Below are 13,620 nucleotides of genomic sequence, written 5' to 3'. Positions count from 1 at the left end.
TGGGCTTCTCATTGCAGTGGCTTATCTTGTTGTGGAGCACGGGTTCTAGGCACACAGGCTTCAGTGGTTGTGGCTCACAGGCTCAATAGTTGTAGCACATGGGCTTAGTTGCTCCGCAGCACATGGGATCTTCCTGGACCAGGGCTCAAACCCATGTCCCTTGCATTGGCAGGCAGATTCTTAATGAATGCACCACCAGGGAAGTCCTATTGTTTTTCCTGATGTTGAAAATTATTCAAGTCTTTTTGCTCTTGTTGTTCAGATTCAGAAGTATTTAAACTTTTTTATGTAGGTCTGGAATATTTCTTATTATTATATCAGCTTGTTGAAATTGTAAACTTCAGATATTTAGTTCTCATATTAATTTTGTACCAGATTACCAGACTAAATTATCTTTTTGTTCATACCAGCTACAAAATTGTATAATTGGAATTGTATTATAATTGGAATTGTATTATAATTGGAATTGTATAATTGGAATTGGAATTGTATACAAAATTGTATAATTGTATAATTGGTAGTAAATTGACAATTTACTACCTCTTTTTTCAATTATTATAACTGTAAAATCTTAGTACTAATGAAAGTAACTTTGGCGTTTCTCCATTTCGTCTAAGTTTGACTTGGATGTGAATAAAGAAAAAATTAAAAATTTTAACATTTTGGCCATAATTACATATAAATGCATGCAATATATTTTATCCTAAAATTGGAAACATAGTTTAAATATTGTTATCTCCATTTTATTCTTTTTGAATATACATTCTTTCAAATATGATTTTTATAATGGCTACATAATATTCCATCATATAAAAGTTGTATAATTTATTTTATTGTTTCTCTGTTACAAGATATTGGGGTTGCTGTGACACTGTAAATAGTACTGTGTTCACTGTCCTAGCACACACATCTTAGCGTACTACAAATAGTGTAATCTGAACAGTCCTTTGGATAAACTGGAACAAGTAAAAGTACTGGGACAGAAAACTATACAATATTTAATTTATATTTTCAAACTGTACTCCATAAAGGCTTTATTACTTATATATTCATTATTAGACAAAGAGCTTATTTCCTTTTTACTAAATCCTTGATACAAATAGACATATAAATTTTAAATGACTTTGCCAATTTGATATGTGAAGCATGGTCTGATCTTCTTGTTTTTTCATATTTTTAATTATTACTGAGATTGAGGGTTTTTTTTCCCCCCAGAATTCATGGGGCATATGCATTTCTCCTTTTATAAATGCCTTGTCCATTCTTCGTGGCTGTGTGGTTTTGGGGGCACTGCCCTTTCTCTGATGAAAAAACTCTTGGTGAAAACTCTTTTAAATGTGGCAAACAGCTTCCTTCTCCCCATCATTGGTTTTTCTTTTGGTTTTTCATTTGTTTTTTCTTTGTAATACAGAATTTGAAATGTGTCTGAATATATAGATATGTTCCTTTATATTTTCTTTGGTTTTCATAGTTAGAAAATTTACTCTTAAGAATCATATAAATATAGGAACATATGTTCTTCATCTCTGCATTTTTTGGAATGTTACAATTATCACTTATTAAATTGTTGTATGATCTGAGGACTGTTTTTTATATTTTCTGCCATGTTCCATTTGTCTCCCTGATGCTTCTTTTAATAGTATTGTGCTCATTCATTTAACGAATTTCGTAATATGCTGTATAATAAAGAGCATATTCACCTTTATACTCTTCTATTTCAAAATTTATTATTTTCACTCATATATTCTATATAAACTTAACAACATTTTGCCAAATCCAAAAACAACATACTTGGAATTTTTAATTTTGGCAGTATTAAAACTAGCAATTTATTTAGGAAGAATTGATTATCAGGAATATTGTATTTCTCTTTCTCAAATTTTATATTTTTCTTTAGATATTTTGTATTTTTTTTATCTAATAAGCATACACACATACATATGATTTTTCCTATATATACTGTATTTTATATCTGGCTAATTAACATTCTTATTAAAATCTGAAAGTAACAATTTCTTTAGAAAATTATTTAAAATTTTTCAAAAATTATATAGGTTATTTTTATGCCATTTCTCCTTAGAGAGCTTACTGCAAGAAAAATACATTATTGTATTAATCACATTTTTTTGGAGCTTTCTTTTCACCTTTGTTTTAAAATCTAAAATAACCAACATTTTTGCTCATTTTATTTAATTTTAAATAAGAACAAGGTCATTAAGTACAGGTCTCCAGATGATTTAACTTTGCAAAGGTAATACAACTAATAAGAATAAATTGATTTTATACTCAATCTCAAGAAGGTTATAAATATTAATTCCCTTATGATATCATATAGTATTTATATGCTTAAGTATCTGATGACTCGTATCACAAATGATTTTAAAATGCAGGCCCTAGAGTCCTATATTAATTGTGACTATTTTTATAGACCAAAATATCAAATGTTATTATTTATGTTTCAGGTTAGTGGGATGGTTTGGCCATGAATTAAGCACCAGATTTAAGATGGATAACAGTAAGTGTATTCAATTTTACTTCACAAGTCACTTTGTCTTAACTTTATTTCAATTTTCGTCTGTCTTTGTATGATATGTAATATACATGCCTCATGGAGAGTGCACTTTGAAAATGCCACTGAGAATTCTTAAAATAAGGAATGACATTTCTTCAGTGTAAGACTAAGTGTTCATAGATTTTAGCATGATTTTGAGCCTATCCTTTTGTAGGGAAATAAGTAAAAGTGAAATCTAAAGTACTCAGATCTCATCAATATGGAGTACCTAAAACATCAGGCAGGGAAAACAGGAAGGAATTGTTGGCTTGGAGTCAGACCCAGAGAGACTTAGGTATCAAACCCACTTTGCTGCTTAATAGTTTTGTGATGTTGCACATAATTATCATTTTGGATTTTTGGGGTTTTTTCCTCACATATCTAATGTGAATAATAATAACTATTTCAGGGTTTCGTTTGAGGGCAGGACACATTCTAAGCTATAAACCAAGTAGCATACTATTTAATAAATGTTCATTTTTATCCCTCTATTTTCCCAAATATTCCTTCTTTTGTGTCTTTCATCACATACCAAATAGTAACCCCAATGGGTAGAAATGAAAGTACACCATGAACAGGGAGTTATCAAATTGCACTATTTCTTTTTCCTGAGTGACTTTATTCTTCCATCACATGGGATACAGAGAACTTCCTAAATGTGAGAATTAAACTTAAATTTGATCCTTCAGACTGCTTCCAACCCTGAGATAGGATTTTAAATATATTCACATTTGCACCAACCAAGATGCAAAGAATAAAGATGGGCTCTTCAGTCATATCAGGAAAGCTGTGTTTTATCTTGGCTGCTGAAATAATGAACTGTTATTATGCCAGTTATTTAAATTGTTTGTAGTGGGTTTTCTTATCTGTAAATGAGGGAGCTGGATTAGATCAGGGGTGGACAAAAATTTTCTGTGAAGGGTCAGATTGGAGATATGCTAAGTTTTTGGGGCTATGCTTTTTCTGTGGTAAATACATAACTCTGCCATTGTGGTGCTAAAGCAGCCACAAAAATACATAAATGAATGAATGTGGCTACGTTCCAATAAAACTTTATTTACAAAAACAAGTGGTGGGCCAGATTTGACCCACTGGATATAGTTTGACTAGCCTTAATTAGATGCATCTCTAAAGACCCAGAAAATTCTCTCACTCTTAGTATTAGTTTTTAACTTTATCTCTAACTAGCAGTTTTAACTCTTGGATTTAACTTGCAACTATTCAATCTAATTAATTATAATTAGGATAATGTCTGATATTAATTTACCTTTTTAATGTATCATATTTAGGCAGATCATTTTTTTTAAAGCCTTTTTTTTTCTTCTTTCCCAAGAGAAGTTACTTGACCTAGTAATCCTAATGTTAAAAGTCACCTTCCTAGGTCATTTCATTTATATTTCTGCCTTTGGGTGACATTACAATTACAAATCATTCGAATATTGATATCTTCCCCTTGTTGACCTGGTTTCATAATAGAAAGGCAAAGCATGGAGCAGAACAAGGAATGCTGGCTGGGGATGAGAGGGCAGAGGATGGGGTGCCGAAAATCTTCTAGATGACATTATGTTTGTCTTGTGTCTAAGGGCTCTAATTTTTGGTAGGCTGCTATGAAGGTGGGGGCAGAGGAGATGGAAGTTGTAGGTGAAGGAGAAATATGCCGGTATTTTAGGTCCATGGCGTTTCTCTTAAATATCTCAGAAATCTCAGGAAGAAAAGTTTTTAAGTCTTATATTTTTCCTCTCTACTTTACTGTCATAAAAAAATCCATAAAGGATACCTTTTTAGGCACATTCTATAAAAATGACACGATATTAATTTTTCAGAACTGCAGTTAATCCCTGGGGTCAATGGATTCCGAATTTCAAATCCTCCCATTCTATTGGTCTGTTCCTTACATGCTAGTTTAGAGGTAAGTGATCTATGCTTCAGCCTTCCCACATCTTTACCTTTCTCTTTACCTGAGACATGTTGTTTATCTGCTAATCAGCTAGATTAATATGCAATGTGCATAAACAATGGAGGAAGGGCAGGGTTCTCCATTAGGACAGTGACTGTGTGCTAATGTCACTTTTTATTTATATATTCAGCCCCCGATCCAAGGCTTGGCACACTTAATAAATGTTCAATGAAACTTACATGGGGTGACATATTTTTAGTTCCACTTAGAATTTGTGTGAACCTGAACAAGTTATTTAATCTTCTACTGGTCTCTCTCTATACAAAACAAACATGCAATATTTAAGTCTTGATTAATTCACTCATTCAAACACTTACTTATTAAGAAATTATTGTGTGCTGGACGATGTTGTGATTACTGGGGACTCTGTTTCTTCTAGTTCTGTGAGTCAATGAACTGACAAACTGCCATGTGACAAAACTATAGGAAGACTTCAGGGGGTTGGGGAGAGTATGAATACTCAGAGTAAACCAAAGATGAGTAAGGTTGTCCCATGAGGTAGGGCGGATTTTCTTTTTCCTCACTGGGGTTTCTATAACATTATATCCATGTTTAATTTCTACTATTATTGGCTCAATATTTTTCTTTAAGTCCATTCATGCTTCTACTTAAAATTAGTCTCACCCTAAATAATAGGGTACTTACCTATATCTATTCATTTTTACGCACATATAATGCATATATATGTCTCCTAACTAATTATTTGGATATTGGATATTCATTAATTTCCGATTAAGACTAAATTTATCTAAGTAAATATATATTGTTAATAATTATATCTATATAATAATACTATTAATACATATATTAAGGCAATATATTTTATATACATACATTTAAGTAAAATATATTTTAAGTAAATACACATATGTTTCCAATAGAGATTTTAAATATATAGATATTCAAATAAAATTTTGATTTTCTGTTTTTTTTTAAATTGAAAGCCTCCTAAAATCATCTAGGTTTAGGAAATTCTACTGTGGCGTATTCTGGCATGAGTGACCGGATAAAGACTTCCAAAATCTCTTCCAAACTTAAAATTCTAGAATTATGTGAACATTCACAGCAGCTTCTCATTTTGGCCACTGGACAGCAGCGTCAAGTTCCGCTGTTTTTATACAGCTTCACCACTAGATAGTAGTAATCAACTCATTTCATTTCATCCCAATTTAAAGAGCACATACTCGGTATGACCACTAGATGGAGCTTGTGCTGTTTTCACTTTTGGGCAGGTTTTTTTTTTTTTTTTTTTTTTAAGTTGAAATAGACCCAGTAACAAGATTTCACAGGCAGTGATACATATTTTAAAAAATCTTTTTAAGGGGGGTGATGAAATCTACTCGGCAAATCAAATAATGATATTTGATTTGCTTTCAAAATATCCAACCTGAGGAACACTTCCGTTAAACATTTTTATTTTATTTTATTCTACTCTATTTTATTTTATTTTTTTGGCTGCATTGGGTGTTTGCTGCTGCGAACCGACTTTTCTCTAGTTGCGGCGAGCCAGGGCTACTCTTTGATGCAGCACGCGGGCTTCTCATTGCGGTGGCTTCCCTGGTTGCGGAGCACAGGCCCTAGGCATGCAGGCTTCAGTAGTCGCAGCATGCGGGCTCAGTTGTTGCAGTGCATGGGTTCAGTAGTTGTGGCGCAAGGGCTCAGTAGTTGTGGCTTGTGGGCTCTAGAGCGCAGGCTCAGTAGTTGTGGCACACAGGCTTAGCTGCTCTGCAGCATGTGGGATCTTCCCGGACCAGGGATCGAACCCGTTTCCCTTGCATTGGCGGGCGGATTCTTAACCACTGAGCACCAGGGATGTCCCCCGTTAAACATTTTAAAAGAAGATAACGTTTTGCTTATTTTGAAAGTTTATATCAGGGAGAAGATGAATTATAGTAAGAAAAAACAAGGCACCAAGGAATACCTTAGGAAAAACTAGTACTTAAAGTTTCCTCTGATTTTATCTTTGCAAATGACTTCCTAGCCGTATCTAGAAAATGTCTTTTAGACACTATCACTTTGGTATTCTCTGCAGTGGACTGACTGTTCTTCAGTATTCACCTCTTCTGCCACAGGAAGTCTTATTCCTATTTTCCCTACCAATAGTTTTCTTCCACACTGTATTATAGTCACCTAGACATGGTTTCTATTCTCAGCTGGAATCTGAAGACTGATTTATCTTCTCCTTTAATATCTAAACTTAAACCTGAGAAAAAGACTCTAAATGCCACAGAAGAGGTATGTACACTGCTCTGGAGCTTCTTATCACTTAAGTGTTTCTCTGCATCCTCTTGGAGATATCTTATTATATCATTCACTGTCGAGGCTATGTTCTAACCAAAATTATCTTTAAGTAATCAAACCTTGTGTTAAAGAAGGTGTTTTCGAAATTCTTGCTTCCTATTATAAATTACAAAATTCTGAAATTACAAAATAATACATTTCATTGTTTCCCATTCTCTACTTAACTGTTAAAACACTGTACCTTCTAGATGTTTCTGAGTTTGCCATGTGTCAGTGAATTAACCTATTCAGTACTTACCTAATTTATTTAAAAGTTACACATATAGGAGACACGTAGCTGAAGTTTGAGTAAATGAAAGAAATAAATACATGAATCAAGCTACCTTTCTTTGTTATCTCTACTTCCCTTTCAAAAAATATTCTTACACAGTCAAATGCCAACCGAAGAAGAGATTCTATACTTAAGAATCAATGTACATGGATATGATTTCGGATTTGCAATACACAGAATTTTTAAAAAAGATTAATTATAGCTTTGTTCACAATTAATGTGTATTTGATTGATTGATGGATACCATGAAAAATAGCACCTTATAATTAGTTTCAAACTGTTTCTTCATAGTGCTGCCTATTTAATCTTTTGTACAATAATTTAAAAAATATTGTGGATCAAGAGAAAGAGCAATAAGGTAGGAAGCAGGAGGCAAATACTCTATCCCTCACTGGGACACTAAGTGTGACCTTCAACAAGTGACAACTACTCTTGAATTCATTTGCCTCAATTTTTTAATGAAGATGTTTGGACCAGATTTGGACTTTGGAGGTCACCTCAACCTTCTAATTACTAACTTGAAATTAAACAATACTTATATTGTATTTTGAAGGGTCATATAGACAATTTTAGACTTTTTCAGTACATAAATATATAATTAAATAGCTTAAATATATAAAATTAGAGCATTCAATTAAAATACAGGGCAAGTCAGAAGAAATGTACTCTGTCTTTCCTCAGAGTTATTAGGGAGCCAATTTTAAGAATTGAAAACATCATGCTATACTTATTTTTCCTATTTAAACATAACTAACTTTTCTAGCTTTGCATTTATTTTAGTTAGCAAGAAAACTCACCCAAATAATGGAAACTCTGCCAAGAATTCTGTTATAAGCTGAATATTTTCAAACTACACTTTTCATTTTTCCTAATTTAAAAAAAAATTATTCCACAGCACTGAAAGCATGAAAATAATGAGAAGCAAAAAAAAAAAAAAAAAAGGGACATTTATTCTACTTCACTGTTAACTCCTATTATCCCCTCTTGATATTTTTATCTGAGGCCTCAGTAGAGACTTTTACACTCTGAGAAGAATTTACGACCGCCTCAGAATGCAGCTTCTCTTGTTGTGGTTGTAATGTGGAAATTAGTTTTACATTTAAAAGTTATTTTATTATTAACAAAGAGTCATGATATGTTAAAATTGACACATTTGTCATGAAAAAAAATTGGTTGCTTGTTATCAAATCTGCAAGAGCAAAAAACTTCATTAAAAAAACCCCCCTATAAACTTAATATTCCCCAAAGTCTTACTAACCTATGAATACAAATGAAATACCATTAAAAGTACTACTTTACACATTGTCCCCATCTGCATCTTATGGGTCCCAAAGCAGATCCAGAAAGTGTACTAGAATTATTTAAATAATTAAAATATCCTCAAATTATTATTAATCTCCAAAGAGAAGCTTGTAAAGATTCCTGTCACATTTTTTTTTTTTAATTCCAAACCTGACAGCCAAACCACTGGTGGGCTACACCTTACCTGTCCCTGCTCCTGCCCTCTGTACAAATGTTGATTCTTGGATCAGGCTCTCTTGATCCAAAACTTGGAGGTGTTCCCTTGAGTCTTTATTGTGCCAAATCTATGGACATTTTTTTTACACAGGAAATGAAGAGATGCCTCTTACCAAAGTCCATGTAACTGGCCTAAAGTAGCATTTTTTTGCACTGAATATGTCAGATGCCTTTTGACATGGACCTCAAAGACCTCAGCTTCTATTTGCAGCTGAACTCTTCCCAGGCTGCAGACACAGTCCATGAGGTCTGGTTGGGAAGAGAGGCAGATAGGTTTCTATCCTCTGATTTTCCTCTCTTCCTTCAAGACATTACCTTACGTACAACTCCCATCCTCTCCTTCAGCCACATCCATAGCTTCCATGCAATAGGTCAAGAAAATCTATGCCTGAATGGTTGAGTTCTAGTAGAATGCCTGCCCACACATGCCATGTGTATATAGAGAAAAAACTATTTTCATAGACTTCATAAAGTATAGATATCACCAAATGACCCTATGTTTGCTCAGTGGCATAACATGATACAGAATAGGGACATTAAGTGGCTTGCCAGTGCATCATTCTCTGTTTGCAGTTATTTCAGTTCTTATATGTAGAATATATTTTTAAACTCTATTTGACCTTAAGAGATAAGCTAGAAAAGCATGTCTGTCTGACCCCTAATGTTCCAATACCAGTTATTTTGTGCCCTTTTGTCACTCATCTTAATATAAGACACCTCACGCAGCAACTGGCAGTATTTTCACACCAGTGTTAGAGTTTAGCAGGGGAGAAAATGATGAAAGAAGAAAAAAAGAAAGACCAAATGCTTCAGTAATAATACATGCATTATCTAACATTATTTGCTTTTCTGACCAAACTTAGCCATCACTATTTAACTACTTGTTTTCTTGCTGTTAAACTGAAGGAGATTTAGGAATTGGTAAAATGAATATAAATAATATTGGTAACATTGCCTTCCACATAAGCGTTTAGCTCTTATTGCACCGTTTTGTGGATTAAACAAACTTTATATGGGAATAGAAAAAAATCTTGATTATGATTGTATAAAATGTTTGGAGGAAAATTTTTGACATTTATAACAGTTAAATGCATTTATTAAGGTATGTTTTACTTGTACTAATTATATGAAGCTAATTTAAAATAACTCTGAAGGAACATTATGTTCACTTATATTTTTCTGCTTTTGCAAGTATTGTTTAAATGACATTTGTACAGTTTTTCTGTCATGGACACTTTGTGTTTAATTTTTAATGGCAAAGCACTTAAAAGAGGACATGTTTTCACAAAAAGATTATCTAAAATGGATGTTTTATTGGAAAGGTCAAAAGTGGGCATTTCCCTTGTTTTATGTGTGATTTACAGTTAAATTTTGCTTCTTTATAAATCAACAAGAAACCGTGAACCTGATTGCTTCTCATTCTGCAGATCTTTAGGCAAGCAACTATGAAAGCACTGAGGAGGAAATCTATTTTGCTAACTGGTTATCTGGAATACATGATCAAGCATCACTTCAGCCAGGATAAAGCAGAAACCAAGAAAACAGTTGTGAACATAATTACTCCATCCCGTATAGAGGATCGCGGCTGCCAGCTAACCCTAACATTTTCTATTCCAATTAAATATATTTTCCAAGAACTAGAAAAAAGAGGAGTGGTTGTACGTATATCTCTTGCTTTGCTACCAGGTTTTTCTCTATGGGTTGCATGTTGAGGACAAAATTTGGATTTTTTTGTTTATTCATTTTTCCATGTTATTTCACATCAGTCAGTGAGGATAAGTTAAATGCCAACTAAGTATTCAGCACTGTGCTAACTGAAGGGCACAGAGATCTGTCATTTCTGAAAAAAGGGAAGAAACCACAAATTTTGGTTGCAGGAAAGAGTTTTATGTAATTTATCCATTATTTTCATTATAGTTTGGGCAGAAAAAAATTTAGTGAAAACCCTAATATATTATATATTTATTGAATAAGTGGAATTAAAGAACATACAATATAGTAGAGGGAGAAAAAGGAAATCAGTCTTACTTAGTTGTTTGATTGAACTAAATTATTTTCAACATTTTCACTTCAGTCAAGAAAGATATGTAGACACATCTTAAGAGTGTTAATGTTGTATGGAATTTTTTTTTAACTGTTGGGCCTAAGTAGCCCTCTTAGTCTCTTGAAGAGAACTAATAAGTATTTAATGAGTAATTTCAGGAAAAATGGTGATAACATATCTATTTCCAGATTTAGAAACTGCTGCACTCAGTCTTCCAAACCTTTAGGAGAGGTATCCCCAGAGTCTGAAGACACAAATCAGAATATCAGCATTTCAAATCACACTCTACCATTTACAAGCCATGTGCTCCTGGGGAAGTTAGTAAACAACTACTGACTTCAGATCCTTCATCTGTATTTTTGCTGCAAAAATACTTACCTCAAAAGTTGTTATGGAATAAAATGTGCCAGCACACATAAACCATTTATTATATTGTCTAGCCCATAGGGCGTGTTTCTTAAAGATAGTCATAGTGATCTTCAGACTATGCTGAATTATCTGAGCCCAATTCATGAGATTAGGGATTACTGAATTTAATGGAAATATAACTAAAACTATCCAGATCTCAGTGAGGTTCTCAATCATTGAAATGTGTGCAAGGGTTCCAGTCTCTCCAGGGTCTCTCCACAGATAAACTGTATACTCGATCCATTGGTTGCTTAAAAAGGATCATTGCTGACTGGACTTCAGGAAAGTACTTAGGATATTCATGTACCAACCCATTAATATTTTAATTATTATTAAGAGGGGAGTTTCAAATAACATAGAAACACTATGCTTTATTTAAAGTGAAAAAAATTGCTTATATATTAAGTTTTAGGGAAATCAGTATGAATGTTTTATGTAAGTTTCTCTTGAATGTGGATTTCCATTATATGAATGATGCCAACATTATTGTGGTTTTACTTTTTGTTTCCTCTACAGTGTGACAAACGGGATCCAAATGGGATTCGAGTGGCTCCAGTTCCTCTCTACAATTCTTTCCATGATGTTTATAAATTTATCAATCTGTTCATTTCTGCACTTGACTCTGCAGAAACAAAAATAGCCGAGTTTTCCATAGCAACTTAAGCAAATAATATGGAAAGCCTGTGGTTATTTTATTACTATTATTCAAGTTTTAATTATTTCAAAACTGATTACACATAACTGGCAATGAATTGTATACTTTACAGAAAAACAAGACAATTTTTTAAGGGTCTGTGGCCTTGAGATATCTGCATGGCTGTCCAATTTCTTGGTGTTTGGTGGATCAAAGTCTTTACTGGTGCAAGTATTATGTACACAGTCTTGATTAGCTGTCATATTTCATTGTTAATGAAATGTGTTTTGTTGGTTTAATTTATAATTTGACTGACAACTTCACAATGTACGTGGAAATTTTTGTGTCAATTTTAGAAATATTACTTTAATTTTAATTTACCAAAGAGTTTCTTATAGGCACTGTAGTTGAACAGTCTGATATATGTATGCTTTTTACAATGTTCCATCTAACTCCAATCTGAGGAACAGAAAATGCATTTTCTAGGGCAGTGGCTTTCAAATATTTTGGTCACAATCCACACTAAGGAATACATTTAATATCAGAGTTTAATTTGTGTACAAGCCTTATTTCATTGATTCTAATACACAATTTTTTTAATCGTATGTTAACATCTGGTAAAGAAGAAATGTCTTTCAGTTTTCATTCCACAGCTTCTTACAATTGCCATTGGCCATTCTTTCATGTTATCTTCCCTGACATTACCATGATTTTCATAGTGAGTAGATATCATCCTAGATCTGGTTTTAAAAATGGTATATATAGCAACAACAAAAGTTGCATAAATTATTTGCTTGTGCTTTCATATTTATTATTTTATCTCATTACAACTAATGGTGGTTGAAGCTCATTAAATTGATTTCTTTACTCACTCTAGGGTCCTAATCCATTTTTCAAGGATGTCCCCTTATTTAATGTTATCATAATCTCTTGGTTTTGTTTAATGGGAATTTCTCCTGATAAAAGACTTCAGATGCTACTATGTTTCTAAAATAATGAAATAAATCACTCTAAGATACTTGTGATTGAGGATTAAGGTTAGGAAATAAGTGCTTCATCACTCAACCTCTATCCCAAATCTATGGACCTTTGTTAATCACTATGAAAACACAACAGTTACATTCAGCCCTGTAAAATTCCCCTAGTTCTCAGCTGTTGATGCCATAACCACTATTCATGAATTGGCAAAATACTCTACATTTGTATACATAAGCAGCAAGAAAGAGTGACTATGACGGTATTAGCTTAGCCAACCACTTTGAGTGGTAGAGTTAAATAAAAAGTTGCAGAGCTCTGACACCAACACCAGCAACTACTGATATTTATTGAGTACTTCCCAGGTACCATGTATTGTGCTATTCTATTTACATGTTATCTCACTTAATTGAGTGGTTGCATAATTGCTTTAGAAAACTTTCCCATCTCCACTTTTGGCAAAACTCATCTTTCATAGATGGAAAAATTCTCAAAACCTTAAAATCTGACCATACATGACTTCATCTAGAAGAAATTGTTTTTGAACATCACAGTGGTAAACAAAAAAGACATAATTTCAGCTCTCAGGGAACAGGTAGCTTAGTGGGGAAACAGAGAGTAAACCTATAAACATCCAAGTAAATATATATTTACAAACTGTAAGTTCTTCTATTAAAGATAAACGGTGATACTATGAGAGAAAAATCTTAAGGGTATTAACTAGATAGTTGAGTAAGGAAAGGTATATGAAGGTGCCTATCAGTTAAAGTTCTAAAATATTTGATGTTAATCACATTAAAATTACATCAAATTATGTAAATAAACCATTCAAAGCATCATCAGCACTCTGTCCTCATCACCCAGGTGAAGAAAAAGCATTAAAAACTCGCTTTCTCACAGACTCTGGGAGGGCTCATGCCAAGGAGTACTTGCCAGAACTTCTGCTGCCAGTGTCCTTGTC

At 33.1% G+C, this 13,620-nt stretch overlaps 1 protein-coding gene across 2 annotated transcripts in view; it reads left to right on the top strand.

The window, feature by feature from the left end:
- The window catches only part of KYNU (kynureninase), a 90,611-nt gene extending 77,957 nt beyond the window's left edge, over window positions 1-12,654 (top strand). For both annotated transcript variants that reach the window (XM_082658332.1, XM_082658331.1), the window contains 4 exons: window positions 2,463-2,515; window positions 4,375-4,460; window positions 10,026-10,256; window positions 11,567-12,654. In XM_082658332.1, coding sequence (XP_082514458.1) covers window positions 2,463-2,515; window positions 4,375-4,460; window positions 10,026-10,256; window positions 11,567-11,713 — 517 coding nt within the window. In that variant the 3' untranslated portion in view covers window positions 11,714-12,654. The remainder of the gene's footprint in view (window positions 1-2,462; window positions 2,516-4,374; window positions 4,461-10,025; window positions 10,257-11,566) is intronic.
- Window positions 12,655-13,620: the final 966 nt, after the last annotated feature.

The sequence above is a fragment of the Grampus griseus genome, assembly GCF_964374135.1.
Source record: "Grampus griseus genome assembly, chromosome: 7".
NCBI lineage: Eukaryota > Metazoa > Chordata > Mammalia > Artiodactyla > Delphinidae > Grampus > Grampus griseus.
This window is presented reverse-complemented; position numbering and strand designations above follow the sequence as displayed.